The sequence below is a fragment of the Gossypium hirsutum genome, chromosome D05, assembly GCF_007990345.1.
Source record: "Gossypium hirsutum isolate 1008001.06 chromosome D05, Gossypium_hirsutum_v2.1, whole genome shotgun sequence".
NCBI classification, from domain to species: domain Eukaryota; kingdom Viridiplantae; phylum Streptophyta; class Magnoliopsida; order Malvales; family Malvaceae; genus Gossypium; species Gossypium hirsutum.
The window spans coordinates 30,053,821-30,078,180 of record NC_053441.1 but is presented as its reverse complement, the minus strand read 5'-3'; the positions used below and the strand labels follow the sequence as shown (position 1 = coordinate 30,078,180).

Below are 24,360 nucleotides of genomic sequence, written 5' to 3'. Positions count from 1 at the left end.
AAAATTTCAACAAAGATTACAAGTTCTCCAAGAATAGTATGAATTTATATGCTAATCGATTGTCTAGCAAAAGAAAAGGAAAGGTTGATAAAGAGCCTAAGAAGAAAGAAACCCAATGCCAAGACTCTTGAGACTCACATACAAGTTGAATTCATAAGAACTTAAACAAAAGAATAAATCTCTTAATGTTACTTGGAGTAATGGGATTCATGAGAGTGAAGATGAAGAATAGATGAAAAACTATGTTGCTTTTATTGCTAAATCCAAAGTTGTTACTCCTTATGTTGCCACATTCTTTAAGATAGATTTAGAAGGAGGCAAAGAATTAGATGATATCATTGATGTAGAAGAAACATAAGAGAAGTTGTTGGATAGATGTGATGTGACATGTAAAGACAATGAATCACTCAAATTTGAAAGAGGTAGAAAAAGTGATAGATGTCACCAAGGAAATGTTTAAGAAATTGGGATCTAGAAGTGATAAACTTGATGAGATTTTGGCTATTGGAAGAAGAGAAACTAGACATGGAGGTCTAGGTCATATTGATAAAGGTGAAAAAAATATCTTTTAGTATATTTGTTAAAGTTAATGAAACTTCTATTTCTCTTTCTAAGGCAAGTGAAAGACATTTAGAAATGCTACATGTTATTACTATGGTTTAGTATGCCATATCAAATTTAAATGCTATAAGTTGCGTAGCGATTTTGAAAAAAAAAAGCTGTCCTATGGTTTCCATGTTCCAACCCTCTTTACCACAAGTTGAAATCAAATGCATCAACAAATTTGGAATCCATCCCCTAAAAATGTTAGAAGGTCAATATGTCATTATCATGATGTTGCAAGACACATTAAACCTCATTATTATAAGCTTCTCAATGATTTGAGAAAGAAGTGAAATAGAAATGTTGTATGCAATGTAACAGTCCGTTTTTAGTGAAATTGGAATAGTGGTCTCGGGACCACAAATCTGAGTCTAGAAGGAAAATTATTTTAATATTACTTCATGGTCTGCATTATGATTGAAATGTCGTATGAAAATTTCGTAAAGAAATTTTATCGTTTACATGTCTAATTAGATGGAAAGGACCAAATTGCATAAAATGTAAAAGTTGAGTTCTAGTAGCTATAGGTATCAAATAGCTATGAAATTTAAAATTTGAGGTCCTTATATGGCAAAGAGACCATTAAGAAGAGTTAGTAGATAAGTATGATGATTCATTCATGGAAAATTAAATAAAGAAAAGGAAGAAATTGAAAAGATGAAATAATTAAATATGATAAATAATAAAAATATAATATATCATCATTTATCATCATCTTTCCCAAATTAAAATATGGAAACCCTAGCCATGAGAACTTGAGCTCTAGAAAACTTATTTGGCTCAATTAGGTATGTTTTCTTGTCCCATTTTTAATAATTTTCATATTTCCGAGATCGTAATAACTTAACCTAGTTATCTCGGGGATTAATTTGTAAAGTTATCTAAGTGTTAGGGTTTTTCCATGGATGAGTATAGTTGAATTATGAAATTTTATGGTAGAAAATGAAAGATTGTTGATAGATAAACAACTTGTGTAAAGTGAATTTTGATGAAATTGTGATTTAGGGATTAAATTGTGAAGACGTAAAATTTATGGAAAAATTCTAAATTTTGTGAAATAAATGGGCTACTATTGTTACATGTAAAAATCGTCTAGGCTTGGAATAAGGATTAAATTACATGAATTTCATTTTCCGAGCCTAAGGATGAAATCGTAATTAAATGAAAGTATAGGGGAAAAATGATAATTTTTCCAAAGATGTGAATTTAACTGAATATGAATTGATGTTAAATTCATTCATATAGATCTAGATAGACCAAATACGGAGTTAGAATGAGGAAAATAGAAGGTATCAAATTAGTAGATAATAAATATACGAACATTTATCGAGGTAAGTTCGTATAACTAAATTGTATATTTATATGTTTTAAATTGAATGTTATGTATTTGAAATGTATAAGTGCCATGTATATGAAAGTATTCACATATCCGACGATGATCGATAAGTATTAAGTACTGTTTGAATATATGAAATTCGATGGATACATGGTTTCTGAATTGGTTGTGGTCTTGCATATGTTGCGGACACACCATAGCTCAAAAGAGCGTCCCGTTATTAGCTTTTTTGAGCTTCCTGATATATGGTTTTTATGAGCTTCCCATTAATAGCTCTTCGGAGCATCCCGATTGGTTGTGATCCTACATGTGTTGTGGACACACCGCAACTTTTATGAGCGTCCCGATATATGGCTCTTCGGAGCTTCCTGATTAAAGGCTCTTTCATGAGCTTCCCAATTAATTGGCTCGCATGAGCTTCCCGTGAATGGCTCTCCGGAGCTTTCCGTTACATGGCTTACATGAGCTTCTTGTTATATAGCTCAAAAGAGCTTTCCGTTTATGTACTCTTACGAGCATTCCTGAATATGAATTGACGGATTACAGATTTTTACACCTGTGTGTACTACCCGTGTATCCATCGATATTATAAATTATTCAACGGGCAAAGTTTTGACATGAGAAATTATGAAATTGAGACGAATTGTTACGAGTATATACTTGAAATACAAAAATATGATATATACATGTTCATGGGCACTTGATGTGATAAATATATGTATGTGGAAATTGAATATTGATAAGCTCATAATGTTTTTTGATATTCATGTGAATTACATGACTAATATGCTTGATAAGGATATGTGTTTAGGCAATTGGCCAAATTGGTTTGAGCATGTTTATTTGCTTACCTTAAATGTGAATTAATTGGTAAGTTAAATTCAATGTTATACAAATTTACTAAGCTTTAAAGCTTACTCTGTTTAATTTTCCTGTTTTATAGTAACTCGGAGGCTCATTAAGGTTGGAAGCTGGTCAGAGACACATCACACTATCCATCGACCCATTTCGGTATAAATATAAAACTAATTTTGGTTATAATGGCATGTATAAGTTATATAGCCATTGTTGGCATATAAATGTTTTGGTTATACTAGCCATTGGAATGACTTGTAATGAATATGTTTCAATATGTGTATAAATTGTTATAATATGTTGAATGCATGTTTTTGGAATGGTTAATTAAAAGAACCATATTCGTATATTGATGATTAAATTGAGTTAGCATATTTGGTAAAATATGCATATATGTAAAGTTGGTAAGTTGGATACTTGGTCATATATGATGAAATGTCATGCATAAAACTTGGTTTTGGCTCGATTTAAATGTATTGTATTGGATTGTGAATGTGTTTAAGTGTTAATGTAGGTGGAAGACAAATTTGGGTGAGAAATGTGGCTTGGAAATGACCTATTTTCGTCCACACGAGCAGAGACATGGGCGTGTGTCTCAGCCGTGTGTGACACATGACCTAGCACATGGGCGTGTGTTTTGGCCGTGTGTCCCCTGCATCTTTATACTTCAAAACAGAAGGCTCAAAATTGATCATACGGCCTGGCATACGGGTGTATGGCTTGGCCGTGTGACCCCTGCACCTATATAATGCAAGCCATTATGTTCACACGGCCTAGCATACGGGCTTGTGACTTGGCCGTGTGACCCAAGTCAAAGTGTTACACGGGTAAGGACATGGGTGGGACACAGTCATGTGCCCTATTTCTAATGCCTACACAGCCTGGCTACACAGGCATGTGTCCCCAGCTCCTAGTAAAAATTTTGAAGTTTTGCGAAAAATTTTCTGAGTACCCAGTTTAGTTCCGACTTGTTTCTAATGTATGTTTTGGGCCTCAAGGGCTCATATAAGTGACTTTATGAATAATTTCTGACATAAATGTTAAATAATATGAAATGTCTGTATTTGATCTGTATATTCCGGTAATGCTCTGTAACTATGTTCCGGCGACGAATATTGGTTACAGGTGTTACATGCAAAGTTCCCACAAGATAAGAAACATGTTGACCTTGCAAAAAAGTGTGGGTGACAAAATATAAAATTCTTTTTAATTTATTATATTTATTATAATTTATTATAATATTTATAAGTTTGTATCAATTTTATTTTTTTATTTTAAAAATAAAATTTAATGATTCTTTTTATAATTTTTATGAGAGAATTCAAAATTAAACCATAATGGTACAAGTATAAGGACCCAAATTCCAACCCAAGAACATGTTGGGCTTAACATTTTACAAGACTCATTTTGATAAGCTTAAAAGATCACGAAAATTGATACATGCATGGATGGGTTAAATTTTATTAACTTAAATTTATTGAAGTTGCTGTTTTTCAAACTTCGAAGATCAACCAATTTGAAACAAATTTTTAGATGGGATCCAAGCATTTCTAGGTTGAAATGCTTTCATACCAATCGAAAAGTTATCTTTTAGCTTTAAAACGCACTTAGAATCATTAAAGCTTAATTGATTTTTTTAAATTAGTCAAATATTTTAAAAATATTTTGTAATTACATTAGTTTTTAAATTTATGAATTTTTTTGGAAAAAATCATTTTTTTTAAATTTGATAAATTTAATAATATACAACCTGTAATACCCAAAAAAAATTACTACAGTAAGAAAGTAAGATAATATTCCTGATATAGTAAAATAAGGAAATAAAGTGATAAAAAGGGGTAATTTTGAGTTATTTCAACATTGAGAAGTATATTATGACATATTAATTCAAGAAAGGATTCAATCACAAAAGTGAGAAAAGTTTTGTGGCCCAAAAGTAAATACTCAAAATTTAAGGGGTTAAAGTGTAAATATGAAAAATTTGAAGGACCAATAGTGCAAATATTTTAAGGGTAGAATAATCTAGAAACCAAGGAAAATGGATGAATTAGGACCAAATTGAAAAGGTGAAGAATTTTGAGGGACTAAATCGTAATTTTACCAAATTAAGTGATGACTCAATGATGGAATTTTAAAAGAACATAAAGGGAAAAATGGTCAATTAGAAGAGAGAGAAATCTAGAAGGCAATGATGATGTTGGTGATATTTTAGATTAATTAATTAAATAAATATTAGTTTATTAATATTTTAATTTGATTTTTAAATGATATTTTATTATTTTATTATTAATTTATTTAGTATATATATATGTGGAAAGAAAGATGAAAAGCAACCAACCCATCATCTTCCATGCATCCAACGTGAGGAGAAGAGAGAAAGAAGGAAAGTTTTGCTTTCTTTACAATTTGGTCCTTCCTTCAAAAAACTTACCATTTTCACCTAGAAATCAAAAGAATTTTCATATTCATCAAGAGAGAAAGATAACAATGAGACTATGGGGAGCTAGAATATCAAGTTGGATTCAAGAAATTGAAGCTAGATGAGAGAGAAAATCAAGTTAAAGATTGAAATCAATAGGACAAGGTAAGAACATTGAGATTTCAATATATTTTTAAGTTTGATATTATTGAAATAGCATGGAAAAGATGTTATAGTAGAGTTTTATTATATAAAGTCTTATGTTCTTGATATATTAGTGAAGAGAAATAAGTGAAAGTGATGGGAAATATTATAGAGAAAGTGAATAAGGAAGTTATAAACTTAGTAATTAACATTTTGCACTAAAACAGTTTTGGACAGCAACAGTAGGTTAATTTTGAAAAATCACCATAAATTTTGGAAATGAAATTAGAGGATGAAAAAATATGGAATCAAAGCTTACTGAGTCTAGTTTCTCATAGAAGAAACGGTATAAGTAATGAAATTGTAAATCATGAGATATAATAGATTTTGTAAGACAAGGTCAGAATGATTTTGGGTTCCTCTGTTTTGACTTTGGAAAATCATAAAAAATTGTGTACAAGGAGATAATTAAGTTTTATGGGTTATAATTTATATGTTTAAAGTCCTTAATGAGTCTATTTTCAATAGAAATAAACAGTGATATCATTCGATTTTTGTACAAGGAGATAATTAAGTTTTAGTGAAGAAGGGTCGGAACTGTCAAACAGCAGAACAGAGGTGATTTTAAAGAATAAACTGTACTTATTGGCTAAACGAAAAATTCTGAAAATTTTATGGTAAGAAGATATGTGAGCCTAGTTTCAGATAAAATTAATGGATCTCAATTTGGAGTTCTGTAGCTCAAGATATAAATAATTTAGTGACTATGACTGAAGTGGACAGCGTTGAATGAATATATAAATAAATGGTGAAATTATAGATAATGTTACATATAAGCATGTTATATACATTAAGGATGTGGAATGGAGAGGAGGAGGAGGAAAATATATGATTATTCAACTAGCATGAGTTTTCATTAAAAATGGTCAATTTACATGTTTTAGGTTCAGGGACTAAATTAAACAAATGTGAAACTTTAAGGGTAAATTTGTAAAAATGTCAAAAAGTGACCAAATTGCATGAAATGAATTGTTTTATTATTTAAATTAGTAAATTGAATGAAATATTAATTTAGATCAAGATTGGGTGGAAATTCGAGAAAAATAGAAATTTTTCAAAATGTCCCTGAATTTTGCTATTTCTGCAATTTAGCTTGGTAAGTTTGTATGAACTATATTTTGCATAATTTTAATAGAAGTGAATGCTATTTGGTAATGAATATTATATATATTTGTGTTTTATTATTGGAATTGAATTATTATTGGTAATAGGTATAATTATTAGATGTTTTGAAATGATTATCGGAAGCTCGATTGGGTTGGAAGCTTGTTGGAGATATATCACATTATCCATTGGTTCTATTGGTAATTTTGGATGATTTGATTCTGGTTATAATGACTTGTATAAGTTAAATTGGTTAATGTTTGCTCATAAATGTTTTGATTTTGATTGGTTATAAATATGGATGCTTGATGAAATGAAATGTCTGAAAATTAATTTGTAAACTCTGGTAATGTTCTATAACCCTATTCTGAGAATGATACGGGTTAGGGGTGTTACACAGCCGATTCGTAAATCGTGAATACATATTTGATGGGTGTCGAAACCAACAAATATAAATTCCTACAACAAAATAACAGTAAATAACAATATAGAGCACTAAGGTCAAATTCATAAGGATTGGCTATCTAATTTCTCCTTTTTTCGTGACCAGAATTGTTGTCGCTGTCATAGTCATGCCCACGACGTGTGCGTAGCAATGTTAAAAAAAAGGGGGAGGTTTAAATTGATTAAGATAACAAAATAAGAAAATACGAAGTGTAATAAAATAAAATAAAAACAGATTTGAAAACGCAAAAATAAATTTAAGAAATAAAATAAATGGATAAATAAAATATTTTTAAACTTAGCCTTAGCCTCAGTGTACTCCAATCTTGAATCGATCCTTGAAATAAAATTTCCCTTCCATGCAATACGCTGGTTATAATGACCAAGAACATCCTGATCGCCAACTTTTTCTTATGTAGACAATCTCGATATGACCTTCAAACTGACTCTTGCCAAATTTCTAACTGCGATACACGTGTTCACAATTTAAGATTTTGACAGCCTTGCAATCTGAAAAGCCCAACTCAAATCAACGGTCTCAACCGCATGGGTCGTTTAAATTCGATCTCTATCTCCCTTGACGAAATCCAACTGGTTTTTCCCACCTAGACACATTAATTTGTTCACGGGAATTCAAACACAGCACGACCAATCTGACTTCTCAATTGTACGCGAAACAACTCCAACCCAACGTGCACTTTGAATCGAAGCTGAATCAACTTTAAGAGACGAATTTGTACTATCCCATATACCGAAGAGATAAAAAATACTGCATTGAGAGTTTTTTTTGAGTGGGTTCGTATCTCATGATTGTTTTGTTGGAGTAATTTCTGAGCTAAAGTTAAATAGCGGTTTAGTTAATCATACAAAAAATCATGCTTTGAAAATATATTTGTGGAATTGTGAGTGATGGAAAGGGGAAGAGCCTTGGAAGAAAATTAACCCAAAAAGGGTTTAAAGTAAAAAAAAAAAAACCAGAAATGGCGCAGGAAAAGGAGGAAAAAAAGTAAGAATTTATTAAATACGAAGGTAAAATGTGTGTTTAATTTATTGTAGTCACTAGGCATTTTTTTATATTTTTTGTTCTAAAATTTAACTAGATTTTTTCTAAAGGTTTTCACTAAATAATCCTAAATATTATCATTAAATAATTTAAATTTTAAAAATTAAATTTAAATTAGAGATTAAATTTAAATTAATTACAGAGTTATAACAATATTAAAAATGCTTTTTGTTTCAATTTAACTCCTTTTTGTAAGAGTTTGAGTTCAACACACCAACTTCATTCTTGATAAGAAAAATCTAAATTTAATAACATTTTATATTAAAAATAAATATATTAAAAATATAAATTTATCTTGCTATCAATATTAATTTAATATTTGATTTGCAACCTAACATAATTACTAATGTTCACAAAAAGGATAAAATAGAACACTCTTCGAGTCTCTGTCAAGGACGCCCTTTTACGTTACAAACTTACAATAAGGGGAAAATAAACAAAAAAAAAAAGAAGGAAAAACATAGTTATTTCCCCTTAATTATTTAGGTGACCGAAAGCAAAACAAATGAAGATCTCTTTCTCACTTTTACTTCATTTATTTGCTTTTTATTTAATTAATTATTTAATTTAATTAAAATTAAATAAAAGGGCAAAACAATGACGTGGGGGAATAAAAAAGGGGAAAGGGGTGCACTCGGCAAAGGAAGTTTGGAGAGGAAGAAAAAAAAACTCTGATACAGAAAAAATAATCTTGTAAAATTGACGAAGATGGTGTTGGCAAACAAGGAAATGGTGGTCTACTGCTTCGACACTTTGATCGCCCATTATAACAGCGAGGAGGCTGCTCCGCCCGCTTTCGATGAGGGCCAACAGTATTTTCACTTACCATTCTTTTTTTTTTTTAGAAATCCATTTGTTATTTCATCCCAAGTTTCTTCTTTTTTTTTTTCTCTCTCTTTCGTAACGATGGGTTGCATGCTGTTCGATTCTATTCTATTTTGTTTTTCTTGGGTTTTCTTATTCTTTTCTGTGTCTGTCATTAGTTGTTTTTTTTTAAGTGGAAGTTGGGAAGTCAATCTTATGTCAATGTTGTTGTTAGATCTTCCAAAATTTTGTCATCTGTTCATGTTTTCGCCGGTAACATAAATCAAGGTTGTCAGTTCAAAAAATATGTGCCTGGTTTTAAATTTTTAAGCAATTTGGCTCTTTTAAGAATTAAAGAAGAAAAAATAACTCTCTTTTAAATTTTATTTGCTTTTACTACTTTTAAGTACCTGGATGTGATCCTTCAAAGACCCTCCAAATATATGTAAATTTTGAAACAAAATCCGTGTTGGTTGTGTACCCATGTTGGACGCTCATACCCAAGTCCAAGTAACATAGGGCTTTCACTGTGTATTATTATCTTTACTTATCCTACTATAGATGGCCTGCATAATTAGCTTGTCTTTGCAATTTGCCCCCAAATGTGCGACAAAGGAAATTTCATACTTTCTTTTAGTCATAAACTGAGTTACATTAACTATATGCATAAAAGAATATCAATATATCCACCATCTCTTACATCCATCACCTAGTTGAAACTAGTTTTCATTATCAAACCAATAATTCAAGTCACCATTCTGTATATAAGGTATATGTGTGTGTGTTTATACATGTACAATATTTCTTTCTTGTAAAACAAGTCCAGACACCAATATCCTTCTCATAGACCTTACTTTGTCATATCCTTGTGTTTTAAGCTCAAAGCAGTTCACGAGTCAAAGTTCTATGAGCATAAAGGACACACTTGTATACTCGAGTCTGACCAACATTGGTTTTAATGTAGCCTCAAAGCATTTGTAGAAGAGATATACTCTTCCTTAAACAATGTCTATTTATGTAAAGCATTTTGAATGGAAACACGCATTCTGCAATCAATTTCAATTAAGCCATTTACTAGCTTTGACTTGGAAAAATGTGATAGTTAGTGTTTACTTGGCTATTTGTTTCTACCTGTAATACTGCGTTGATTTAATTATCAAGAAATGCTTTTTGTTGGCTTCTTCTCCTTAGGTTATATCACCCCCCTTTCCTTTGTAAAGTTCTTGTAGCAATGTTTATTTCCTGTTTCGTTTCCGCCAAGGTCATGCTGCTGTTATGGCACAGATTGGTAGAAGAGAATATGAATGTTCTTATACACTTTCTGGTGGCTTTTCACTATCAAGTAGTTCTTCTGCTGTGTTGCACAGATTTCTTTTTTGTTTTTCTTCTATTGCTGTTTTTCTTGGATATGTCTTTTCTGTTGGATGTTCATATGTAATACCAGTGTCAGTTTAAACTGTCTCCTGTACTTTTAGTTTTTATTTGTTCTCATTGTATTTCTGTTTACTTTGAAAATGATGCTTTCATTTATGACTCATTATGTTCTGTTTTCAGCCCATTGTTTGTCACTTGGAAGAAGGTTGTGAATGGTGGGGAGCCTCGTCTACGAGGATGTATCGGCACACTTGAAGCTTGTCAGTTGATTAATGGGTTTAGGGACTATGCTCTGACGAGGTATTAAGACCAAAGTGAAAAACGTGTAATTTGGAATTTAAATTCTCTCGTTCTCTCTTTGGACATGTATGTGTACAACCCAGGTAGGTGAGATATCTACAATGAGTCCAAGATGATGTATATAGTGAGCTCATTCTTAAAACTCTCATATTTTTCTTTATTTTTTTGTCTTTTAAATAAAATTTAATTCATTTGTCCTAAACATGAATTATAAATGGTATATATAAGAAAGAAAATGATTTTCATATTTGGAAAGTGCATTCTAGAAATAGCACTTCAGATAGACCTAAAAAAAGATGAAAACAATGGGAAGGCTTTATAAAAACAAGTTATTGGACATTGAAGATATGATATCTCTTTATATTGATTGTTCCTATCTTATACCAGAATTAGGTTGTTAGCATGCTTTTATTACAGATAATATGTTCAATTATGAATATTGATAGTATTAAAGTTGGGGGAGTTACATGGAAGAAGAGTGGTTTGTAACCTCTTGCCAGGAGTGCTATAAAAAGAAGTGGCCATACTTATAATCTGGCAAGTACTAAGAGAAGTGGCAGCATTGCAAATCATGTGTCAATTATTAGCTTTTTTACTGCTCTGATGTACTTGTGAACATGGTTTGACTACAATTCGGCTGCATTGTTTTGATTTAATGTCTTATTGTAAATGGAGATTTGGCTGTAAGATTCAGTGGCTCTCACTTTTCCTTCTACCACTATTCCAGATAACTAATTTTGATTTATAATCAATGCTTGTTTTGATGGGAAAAAGGTTCAGCAGAAGGTAAAAGTCCTGAGAGCAGCTTATTCTTGTAAAAGTAATAGGATGATGCTTGAATATCAGTATCAATTTATTAGTATTTATTTATTTTGCTAATGGAATGCCATTAACAATTTTCCTCTGTATGATTACTCTAAAGAAATTAAGAAACCTTGAATCCCAATACTACTTGGTGTTGTAATAAAATATGCATCATGATCTATAAAGGCCATTAGAACTCTTTGCTACTTTTGTTTGGTTTGCAACCACATGATTTTGGTCATTTTAAAATTGTCTTTTACTCCATGTGCTATATAAACTACAAGTTCCAATCAATTCATTTTGTTGCTTCTTCCAATTTGGCATGCTTCTTGTTCTTCTCATGGCATGCCTTGTGATATTTTCAAATTTCTGTTATCTGCAGTGCTTTGAGGGACCGCAGGTTCCCTCCTATTCAAGCTAAAGAACTGCCTAACTTAGAATGTACAGTTTCTATTCTGACTGATTATGAAACAGCTAATAACTACCTTGATTGGGAGGTATGTAATTCATCTCAATTTGGATTGTTTAACATCTGATCTGTTAATATAGACTGTTGTCTTTGTGAGTAATATATCATGAGCATATTTCACTGCCTGAATTGGTTGATCAAATAATCTGCAGTTTTGAAGATCCTGATTGGAGTACAGTCTTCCCTTTTGTAGGCTGTTATGGTTTTATTTTCTTTTGGATGGAATGTTGGTGTGGTATTGACATGTTTATGCACTTGGTAATGTGATGGCAGATGCAAATATGCGAGTTGAACTATTGAAGTATTAAATTATCTAGGATTTCATTTAAATTTTATGGGTTTAATTGCTACGTATATATTTTGGATATTTAATAATCTTTTAGGTTATTAGGATTTTTAGTTATTTTCCAAGTATTAAGGTTTAGGGTTAGTTTTGTTTGACCTTTTATTGGGATTAGTCATAAATACCTATGTCATTCTTAGCTTCGGGTTTTGAGTATTTACTATTTGAGCTATTGGCTGTCAAATATTTTTCTCCATATTGATTCTTTTCTTCTGTTTCTCCCTAATTCTTTCGGTCTACTTCTGATAGCTCGTCTGGTTCCATCTCTTTCTTCCTACTTTCTAATCTGCATTCACATTTTTCTTTCAGGTAGGAAAGCATGGCATAATTATTGAGTTTGTTGATGATTATAATACAAGGCGAAGTGCCACATATTTACCTGAGGTGCCGGCACATGAAGGTAGACTTTATTGCCTGTTTTAAGTTAAAATTGATATGATGTGATATAAAATGGAATGATATGATATGGAAACTTTTCTTTGCTTTTCTTTCTCTATTTTTTTTATTTGTGATATATATATGTGTGTGTATGCATATATGAACATGTAAAAATATTGCAAAAAAAACTAGATTGATAAAAAGTATATTTACTCAAAAAGTATTATATTTCAAATGGGCCTCGCCTGGAAGGGTCTGAGGTGTTTCTGTTGTATGCTAAGGTGCAGGCGTGCCTAGCTGCACTCACTGCCAACACTGTTAGGACCAAGAAATTACCCTACCCTGTACCATGTAATAGTAACAATGGTATTGTTGAAACTTGCTTGAACATAAATAATAGCTCCATTTGGCATCTTAAGTGTCGATGACATGAAAGTAGTCCTTTTATTTGTATTTTATTTTGGAACTTTAGTTTTAAGGATTTATATATATTTTATGCATGATGGTCTTCCATTGAAAGGTTTAGTCCATGTGAAAATTTATCGAGCATTTATTTTTGGTTTCAGGTTGGACTAGAGTGGAGGCAATTGACTCACTTATCCGGAAGGCAGGCTTCAGTGGCCCCATAACCGAGTCGCTCAGGAAGCATATAAAACTGACCCGTTACCAAAGCACATTATTTACCATGCACTACAGTGACTATGCCTCCCATGTTAAGGCAACCAGGGGGGCAGCGCCTACTATTGCTGGCGCTAAGCTCGGAAACCACTGATTCTTCCAACAGCTTTTTACCAGAAAAGAAGGTAAAGCTGCTTTGGCTAAAATATAATGACATTATATTAAAACAAAAGAAAAATGGGTGGAATAGGTTCGATTGTGTTCCGACCCAGTTGTTTTAGTAATTACAAGACACCTTTCAAATAACATTCTTCAAATTCATTTGATTTTGAAGAAAGAAACCAAAAAAAAAAAAAGCAATGCCTGATGTAAACTCAGGCATACAAGTTTGTGTTTGCTTTCATTTAGACATTCATATTCCTGCAACTTGTGGGAAACCTGTTTGCTGTAAGACAAATCTCAATTTGACCTTGAAATGGTTCTGGGAAACTATGTATGTTCCCAGCACGACATTGTTTATGCCTTTTGGTTTTAGTTAAATTTACTTTTTGCAATGGCAGTCTTGAATGTGTTGAATGCGGGTTTTTAGTTGTTGGAAGGTTATATTTCCATACCTGTGCTAGGGTATACGTTGGATGCGAATACAATTCTAGAAAATGAAGAGTCATTGCTCATAATTTGCTTGCCTCAACCTTTGATGAAAGGAAAAGTCCATTTCCTAAGTCATTCTGGTTCATCTTTTGATGTTCTCGATTGCAAGTTTATTTTTGATGATTCGTTTTCGATTGCGAATTTATTGCCAAGATGTTTTTAATGCATTCTTATCATTGTTGTTTTTGACAATGTTCCTAATTATTTCTATTATGAATGCAAAATTATTATTATTTTTTTAAAAAAAGTAGCTTTTTTTGTATGTGTTATTAAGCTTTAAAGATGCATAAAAAATTACTGATATTAAAGCAAAAAAAAATGAATATATTAATTGTTAGTGTTATATGATGAATTTAATAATAAAATAACTCAGTACTAGTTTTGACATTCAATACTTGCTCGAGATTTGAATTTGTGGCACCGGCTTTTATTTTATTGTCAACATTTGATCCTCTTATTGTAATGAGTAGCTTTGAGTAAAATGTTTTTCTTTGAAAGCGATGGAAAATTATCACCTTTTAAGAATTGGTTGAAATGTGTTTTCAATGTATAAAAGAAGAATATGGTTTACTTGTTTAGAAATCTAATATTCTTTTGAGTTATTTTTTCACAATAAAGGGAAGACTTCATTCATTTGATAATTAGTGAGAAAGTTATTTTTCGAAAGTAAAAAGAAATTATTTGGACACTTATTATTATTTTTTTGTGTTTAGGATATTAATTGGTTTATTCATGGGGTGTAAATGAACAAAATATTTGATTAACTGTTGGTTTATGTTCGTTTATTAAGTTAAATAAACGAGTATGAATAAAATTTTTATGTTGGTGTAATAAACGAATGAACACGAACAGATGTGTGTTTTGTTTATGTTCACGAACAAGCTCGTTTATTGGCTTGTTTATTTATTAATGATATTTTTTTGTAAAAATATTAAAATAATATCTGTGCGTATTTATTTATTGTTTGTTTATTATTCATTAACATTGTTTGTGGACATGTTTAATTATATGTTTATGAACATGTTTGTTTAATGTTCGTGAACATGTTCGATTAAGTTAAATGTACATGTTCGTGAACATTAAACAAATGGACATGAAAACACATAATTTTAAATAAACAAACATGAATAAAAATTTGAAATTCTTAACGAACACAAACTAAGCACAAATAAGCTTAAAGATAAACAAACGAATACGAAGAAAGATTTGTTCGTTCAAGCTCAGTTCATTTACAGCCCTACTTATTCAACAGAAAAATATAGTTGTTTATTCTGTTGTCTTTTGATCTCAATTATTTCGATTCATTATTTTATAGTAAGTTTTTTTAATTGTTAGTTTTAATTTTTTAATATTTTGCCACAACAACTAATCTTTTAATAAGTTATGTTTTAAGAAATTATTGTAAGTAATTTTAAATATTTACAATCAAACCAAAAGAATTTTTTAAGTATTTCTTTTGATCTGATTGCAAGTAATATTACTTACAATAATTTTTTAAAACGTAACTTAGCAATAAGCAAGTGTCCTTTTGGGTATCGGACTTTATGGCAAAGGAATTGATACCCACATTGGTGCCATAAGGGTATTAGACCTAATGCCCTATATGGTTTGGACTATATGTTTGGTCCAACTCAAGAGGTACCAGACTCCCTCTATTTTAGTTTGATACTTGCGAGTTTAGTGATCACACTTTTAAGGAAGGAATTAGACCCCAAAAGGTTAAGGTACCGATATTATGCTCTTGCAACTATATTTAATGCTCGAATGAATGTCTAGAACAAGTTAATTTCTCTTTAACCACTTTAAATGGCTACATATTAATAAGAAGGTATAAATCAAGACAAGAAACAAACTTACAAATTTTATTATGCATGGATTCAATCTTTACATTGTATTTCTAATACTTTTCATATACATACTTGGGCTTTCATTTTCTTTCAAGCTTCCAAGTGCTTTAAGTTTATTTAAGTGAGCTACATTATTGTAAATTAGCTTTTGAGAGGTACCCCTTGTTTGTAAAATTCATTTCTCATTTTTGTGAGGGTGTTTTGGGTATAAAACCTTAAGTCGATTTCTCTTGCCTACTTAAAATATAATGATTGTAAAGGTTAAACGTTGTTCTTAAAATTAGTCGATTTCAAATTAGTGAATTTAGAAAATTCTTAGTTGTGATAAGTTAAGGTAGTGAAGGTAGACAATTGGGGTCAAACTATTATAAATTATTATGTTGATCTTTTCATTGTTATTTTTAAAAAAAATTTTAAACGACAATTCACCCTTGTTTATCGAGCTTTATAATTGGTATTAGAATTAGAACTCTAAAGACAGTGTTGCTACCAATAGAAAAAATTCTTAAGAAGCTCAAGACGGAAGCCACAAATTAAAATGTTTGTCTTACGGCTATGGAACAAAATTCAATAATGTTGGGATAGTCATTCCACCATGAGGCCTCCACTCTTCAATAGCACTAACTACTCATATTGGAGGACAAAAATGAAGTTGTTTATCTAAGCAAATGATTATGAAGTGTAGAGGGTTATCACAAATGGTCCATCCATTCCTAAGAGAAGAGTTGATGTCATTATAGTTAACAAAGAAGAAGATAAATGGCATGAGGTTAGCATTAAGATGGTGTCATTATAATACTCCTTATGTGACAATGCCAATGGGATATAGGGAAAGCTTGAAGTGATAAGTAGAGTCTATTTGAAATATAATCGATGTGAATTGAATGCGTTCTGTCCCGACTTTAATTATAGCATTCTGTAATTCGGGTCCAATGATCGGACCGAATAAAGGGTGTTACAAAAGAAATGGGAGTTGGATAGAAGGGAGGAGCATCATTGGATTGAGGAGATACCAAGTTTTTACAAGAGCGAGTTCGTGTAGATGGTACTTTTGAAGTAGGTTAGAGATGAAAGGATAATGAACCAAAAAATTTATCAGGCAGCTGGTTGTTTTCCACCGGGAGTTCGACACCTTTAGCTATGTTTTTACTGCCTTGTATTGATGAAGGTTGGCGGCTTTTATTTAGACTCTACAAGTATTACTTTATCATGTAATCTGTGCCACACTTTCTAATGGAATCATAATTTGTTTTAAAAGAGAAAGCATAAACATTCAACATCAAATTCCATGACTTACCTATTTCTTTACTTGAAATCAACTTTTCTCATTTAATCCATAGTTTTTCCTTTACTTGGATCACCTTTCTTTCAACTTTTTCTTCCTTCTCTTCATACATACATACATACATACATAATCAATATCATGATTTTTATATGATTTCACATGAAAATCTTAAGAACAAAACCATACATTTCTCCTTTGCTTTCTCATCACTTCCCTAAACTTTTCCTTCACTTTCTTCTTCAGCCACTTGATTTCCATGGTAAAAAAATGATTTCATGACACACTAAGAGATGAAATTTTATTATATTTTTATGATAGAAGTCAAGAAAAATGCATGAGAAATTTTCCTTTCTTCTCTTTTCTTTTCTTTCATCTTTCTTTCTTCTCTCTCTTTTATTTATAAAACAGATAACATAATATTTTTTACTACAGCCCATATGCTGCTGCCGTTTCACTCCTCTCATGTAGAAAATTCTACATTGTTATTTTATTTCAATTTAATCCTTTATTTCACTAACCAATCAAATTCCATTACATTTCAACCTTAATTACCATATTTTCTCTAAATTTTACACCTCACTAGCTTGGGGATTTTAATTCCATCATTATGTCTCAAAATATCAATTTAAAATAGCAAATTGTATTTAGGTCCTTCATCCATAAAATGAGAAAATTGCACTTTAGTCATTATACTTTTCCACTTTATTCAACCTAGCCTTTATCTGGATTTTCCAACTTCACATATCAATATATCTTCATGTCACCCTCAAAAAAAAAACATTTCTTAAATTTCTGTCCTTTTCCTAAAATGATACACTTCTAATCCTCTAACTTTCAAGAATTTACAATTTAATCCTTATCGAATTTCATTATTCGTTGTCCCTCTCTAAATACTTATTTCACATTCAAATTTCAATATACTTATTCTTTCCCGAAATAATGCTTTCTTTTTATTTTGGGAATTTTGGGGGTGTGGTCAAAACTTAAACAAAGAAGATTGTGACAAGGCATGTATTCGCTACTAATAGAATTTAATCTTCGGTTTATAATTGAGGCTGAATATTTGCCGAAGAGACCTAACACCTCATCACCCACTTCTTTTGGAAATTACATAAATGTTTGGATCGGTAGGATACGAGGTTGTTAGATATTGGTTTCTCTGAATTTTCATAATTCTTTTAAAATTTATCAGCAAGTTTTAGGTGTAATCATAAGTTACATTATATTTCTAAAAGGAGGCGCGAGTTCCAATTTTGAAAGTGATATTATTAGGAGGGGTAGCCATGAATAGGGGTGCGCATTCAGTCGGTTCAGTTTTTTTTATACTAAAAATCGAATTATCTATGTAAATTGAACCAACCTAGGGTTCGGCTCGATTTTCCAATTTTTAGATATATATATATTTGAGTTAAAAAAAAATTCTAATTGAGGTAATTATAATTTTATTCGCTTTAATTTTTTTCTCTTCAATTTAATATATCGTATTACTTATAATTTTATTTTTATCTCAAATTCATTATAAAATTATTAAAAATTAAATCAAACAATTTTTAATGAACTCAAAAAATATTTATTTTCTTACATGGCTCATATACAATTTTCGAATTTGGGTTTTAATATTAATGAGTATTGAGTTTTAAATTTTAATGGGTTTATGCTTTTCAGAGTATTAACTTTTCAATTTGGGCTTAAAGTTTAAATTTGGATTTGGTGTGTAAATGGGTTATGAACTTATGGCGTTATGAATTATGACCTTAATCGATTTAAAATGTTAGCATAAAAAACTAACCGAATAAGCCAATTAAAAACAAGCATGAAAACTGACTAAACTAAAAAAAAATTGTTTTTTTTATTCAGTTCACTTTGGTATTTTTGGCTTAAAATGTTTTTGTACACCTCTAACTCTGAACCTCGAATATGAATCGTAAAATAAATATAAATCGTAAAATGAATATGAAAAATAAAAAATTAATTGTTTTAAAATTTGAAGTTAATTATTACTAATTTCTTAATCTCGTGCGGTGCACGAGTTGGTTCTACTTGTAACAAATTGTTATTCTCAATTTTAAATAAAGTATTATTTTTTAAAATTTTAGTTTTAAAGACTTGTAATGAAAAAAATGAGGAGTTTTTTTTTTGTGTGTGTGTGTGATTTAAACATCAAATTCGGTATTAATGAAAGAAATGAAAAGACAATATGAAATATTAAAAGCAGAAGGCCTTCTCAAAATAATTAGAAAAATGAAAGGACTAAATTTAGAAATTTCCCTTCCGTAATAGATATTAAGCGAAATGTTTATTTCCATAAGTTCATTATGGGAGAGAGTCCCCCAAATCTTGTTCTCTGCTTTGTGTTTTAGAAATATATATATATATATATAATATTCTTATTTATTGGGTTTTTTCAAAAAAACATTTTGAAATAATATTATTTTTACTTGTAATTGAATAAAATAACGAACTATTGAATAAAAAATTATAAACCCTGTCTTATTGGATTTACTCTATTTCTTGAAATGAATGTAAATAATATATAATAAAATTCGAAAGATGTAATCATGTGCGTGAATGTAGCAAGTGATTCTATGATAGTAAAATGGAGGTGGTCATAATAATTCTTCTCATCACCAAAAGTGGAAAAATGAAAATAATGTGGAGGCTAATGATAATATTGATGTTGAAATCCAGATTAATAATTTCATATTATATTTCAATTTTTAATTGTTGCACATTTATGGCATGCTTATACGCTTTGTTTAAATTTGAACATATATTTATGAAAAGAAAATATTTGTTTCTATAAATTGATAAATTTTATTTGCAACAAATAAATTAAAAAAAATCATATGAATAACAAGTATAAATATCTTGATAAAATCAACAATTAAATTATTAAAACATTAATCATATAAAAATTAAATTTTAATTTTATACTGATTTAAGTGAATCCTTCTCATATATAATATATATTCTTATCACGAAAAAAGTATCGAATTTTTTGGGTTGCTTATGAGAATCTGTCACTCACTGTAAACAAGGCCAAAACTTAACCATAAGGATTGTTACAAAGCGTCTATTCAATTTATAATTGAGGCTGAGATCACAAACAATTCATCACCCACTTCTTTTTTGAAATTCTAAGTTTTTATTATTTATTTAATTTAAAAGTAAAATAGATATTAGTTTTTATTCTAAGGTTTTAATTTTATCTAAATTCATTATTGGCGAAAGTAAAGTAAATTTAAATAGCAAATTCCTAAATTATTTGTAAAATAAAATAATTTTGGAATGGATTTTCATAGGTTTAATATCCGCATCCATTCTAAATCCGATTATAATATTCAAATTCTAATGTTATCAAAATCCCAAATATCTAAACATTTCAAATATTTGTAAACATATGAATCTTCCCTATCAATTGCAATACATAGTGGATACCATCCTAGTTCATTTGTAGCTATGTTTTATTATATTTTAAGCCCTCAAAAACTGCAATAATTTCACACCCTTGTAAAATTTTATATAGTTAAAATTTGGGTTACATATAAAATTGGTATATGAATTTGTTCACTTCTACGAGATTGATACTTATAGTTTATTTTTTGTCACAGATTGATAATTTTTTTTCCGTCTACTATATTGGTACATAAGACTAACGGTGTTAATTTTTTGCTGACATGATAGCGCTGGCCAATTGCACGCCGCCATATGACATGCTCTTATACCTCCTTTTTCTTTTTGTTTATCTTTTTCCTCCTCTTCTTTTTTCTTTTCTTTTGTTCTTTTTCTTTTTCTGGGCTGCTACTACACTTCTTCATTAGACAATGAGCATGGTTTGAATCGTACTCTCATTTAATCTATGAACTTCCCTTATATTATCAAGAGCCTATTTTTCACTTAAATCCATCTATGTGACAAAATCACGAGCCGCGGTTCTAGCCTCATGACGACAGCACTTACATAACATAAAGGCAACATATGCATAATGAAGAACACATCAAAGCTCCCACTTTTTTTAAAAATTAAATTCAATAGTTGCAAATAAGACAATAATAGGATCAAAAACAAAATAGGAAATAACTCCTCAATTCCTTCAATAGATCTAAAACAAAATCGCATTATATCCAGGGTTTACTTTTAACATCGACAATGATTGATAAACATAAGATTCATGTATTTTTAAGGTGACCAAATTAGAAAAGAAGAAATTTTGGGGGAAGAGGATATTTCGAGACCAACTAAGAAATCCCAACATCAAAACCCCCACATCTAGTCCTTTAATAGTTTCTTTTATCTTCTTCACGCCTTCATCAAGATCGCCAGTGAAGTCTACAACAACTGTCTTGATTTGAATATTGGCATACTTGACGTATTTTTTGAGATTCTTACTAGATCTAAGGGGATAAAAATAGAGTGCATGATAGAAAAAAGAGGGATTTTGGTGGTTATTGGATTGTGAGAAAGTGAGGACAAATTTTGGGGGTTTTTAACCGAAGAAAGATGAAGTGTAAAATTTTGGGGGTTTTTAACCGAAGAAAGATGAAGTGTAGAATTTGACAGAAGAAAGAAAGAAGAAATTTTGGTGGTGATTGGATGGTAGAAAGTGAGGTAAAATTTGGGGGGGGGGTTTACAAAAGAAAGAAAGAAGAAAGAAGAATGTAGAAGCATGCCCAGAAAAAGAAAAATAAGAAAAAAAAAGAAAAAGGAAAGAGGAAGGAAAATAAAAACAAAAAAAAGGAAAAAGAGGTATAAGAAGATGCCACATGGCAGTGTGTGATTGGCCAGCACTGCCATGTCAGCAAAAAATTAACGCCGTTTGTCTCAAGTACCAATATAGTGGACAGAAAAAAGTTCGGATACCAATATGGGACAAAAAAAATCTAAGTACTAATCTGGGAGAATTGGACAAGTTCGGGTACCAATTTTATATTTAACCTTTAAAATTTTAACAAATTAGACTTTCAATTTAATAAAGTAAGTTTTACTCATAATGTAGTAAAATTTGGAATCAATTTGATATCTCTTTGATATTAATTAAAAATATTATTTTTTGATATGTGTTTAATAGATAAAAGTTTATACATTAAATAAATAATTAGAAAATAATATTTTTAATTAATATCAAAGATGTATCAAATTAATTATAAAATAACAATTTACTCAAAATTCAACATGTGTGATCTATGCCAATAAAATATAAATGTAGAGAATGTTTTAAAGAAAATATGAATTGCCAAATAAGGTATAAAACTTTCTTAGGAAGCTAAAGTTCACTTTATACAGATGCACACCAAAGGAAAACTTAGTGGAAAAACTTATTTCCTCCACTATCCTTCCTTCGGTACCCATGACTAATAACTTTCTCTCTCATCTTAAATGCATGTCCTATCGGCTTTAGAAACTTTTTCCATTTCTGATTAGTCCTCATTAGACCAATTAATTAGTTTAACCAGAGAATAAGGAAATAATATGTAATAGCCCGATTTTAGGCTTAGTCGGAACAGTGGTTTCGGGACCACAAATCCGACGAAAAAAAAATGTAATGGCTTGAATTTTCAGAGGTGTCAGAACGGTGATTCGAGATCACTAAATTCGACAAATGGGTAGAAAATATTATTAATTTAGTAAGTATAAGTTAAATATGAAGTTAGGAAAATTTTTGAAATAGTGAATAGTGCACTAGAAATAAATATTAAAATAATTAGAATCGAAATGAGGTATCAAGACCTCGGGGATTTTAAACTGAGCCATAAATATTTTTATAAATATTTATGGAGTGTTAAAAAGTTAGTATTAAAGTTTCGTTAAGAAATTTTAAAGTTCCAATAATTAATTGAACAAAAAGGACTAAATTGTAACAAATGCAAAATTTTGGGAAATGATTAAATAGCTTAAATGATAAAAGGAAGAGGGCTTAAAAGGCAAATAGACCCAAGGTCTATTTGGGCTGGACGGCAGAGGCATGAAATCAGCAAGAAAGTAAGGAGAATTAAGGGCAAAATTGGAAAATTGCAAAATTTGCTTAATAAAGTTAGGACCCAAGTGGAATTATCTAGATTTCTCTTCATTTTTCTGAATTCTCATCAGCTAAAACACCATGGAAGGGCTTCTTCAAGCTGGTTCTTCATATTTTTATTACAAGTAAGTTCAATTCTTGCCTATTTCTTGAAATTTTTGTATTTTTATGACTTTTACAACTAGGCCCACTTGTTAAATCCATTAGTTTTTGATTTTATGAAAGAAGTTGAAAGTTGATATGAATATGTGCTGGAAGTATATGATGATTTAGCATGAAATTAGAGCTTTAAATTGTTCATATGCTGATTTTATTGAAAGAATTGAATAGAAAGTGAATGTTTGGGACCTAATAGTAAAAGAGTTTGAAGATAGAGTTATATGTGGAAATTCTGAATTTCAATAGTTGTGTAACAACTTATAATGTCTAGTAAAGTACTAATTGAGAAAATTAGATTAATTGAGGGGTTAATTGAGAAAGGACCGAATTGTATAAACTGTGAAATTTGGGGCAAAATGGAAATCAACATTTTGCACTAAAGCAGTTTTGGACAGCAGCAGTAGTGTAACTTTGAAAAATCACCAAAAATTGTAGAGATTGAATTAGAGGATGAATAAAATATGAAACTAAATCTTATTGAGTCTAGTTTCTTATAAAAGAAATGATGTGAGCAATGGAATTGTAAATCATGAGATATAATAGATTTTGTGAGACAAGGTCAGAATGAATTCGGGTTCCCCTATTCTGACTTTGGAAAATCATTAAAAATTATACAAAAATTATTATGAGTTATAGTTTATATGGTTAGAATCCTTAATGAGTCTATTTTTATAAGAAACAAGCTAAAACATCATCCGAATTCTGTACAATGAGATAATTAATTTTTAGTGAAGAGTGGTCGGAACTGTCAGACAGCGAAATAGGGGAACTTTAAAGAATAAACTGTACTATTTGGCTGAACCAAAAATTATGAAAATTTTATGGTATGAAGATATGTGAGTCTAGTTTCAGGGAAAATTAACGGATCTTAATTTGGAGCTCTGTAGCTCCGGATAAAAATAATTTAGTGACTCTGACTTGGATAAACAGCTTTGAATATACATGTTAGTGAATATTGAAATTATGGTTAATGTTGTTTAAGTGTGTTATACACATTAAGGATGTGGAATGGAGAGGAGGAGGAGGAAAATTGGGAAATATATGAATGATTCGTGTATAAATGGTCATATGTTTGATTATAACTCATAAACGATGAAATATGAATGATGCTTATTTTTGTGCATTATTGGTCATGGTTTAAGCTCATGTGTGAAAATAAAGTTTCATAGTATGTGTGTATGGTATATTCAGTATATGATTTGGCATGAAATAATACCATGAATGGTTTATGAATTAACACATGTTGGTAAGCCTGATATATGAATAAATGATCAAATTGAGCGG

At 30.3% G+C, this 24,360-nt stretch overlaps 1 protein-coding gene across 1 annotated transcript; it reads left to right on the top strand.

The window, feature by feature from the left end:
* Nucleotides 1–8,540: 8,540 nt before the first annotated feature.
* On the top strand, nucleotides 8,541–13,672 carry LOC107904764 (uncharacterized protein At2g38710). Its single transcript, XM_016831247.2, has 5 exons — nucleotides 8,541–8,840; nucleotides 10,387–10,506; nucleotides 11,693–11,807; nucleotides 12,432–12,522; nucleotides 13,067–13,672. The coding sequence occupies exons 1-5, from the start codon at nucleotides 8,737–8,739 to the stop codon at nucleotides 13,270–13,272; spliced, it is 636 nt and encodes a 211-aa protein (XP_016686736.1). The 5' UTR covers nucleotides 8,541–8,736; the 3' UTR covers nucleotides 13,273–13,672.
* Nucleotides 13,673–24,360: the final 10,688 nt, after the last annotated feature.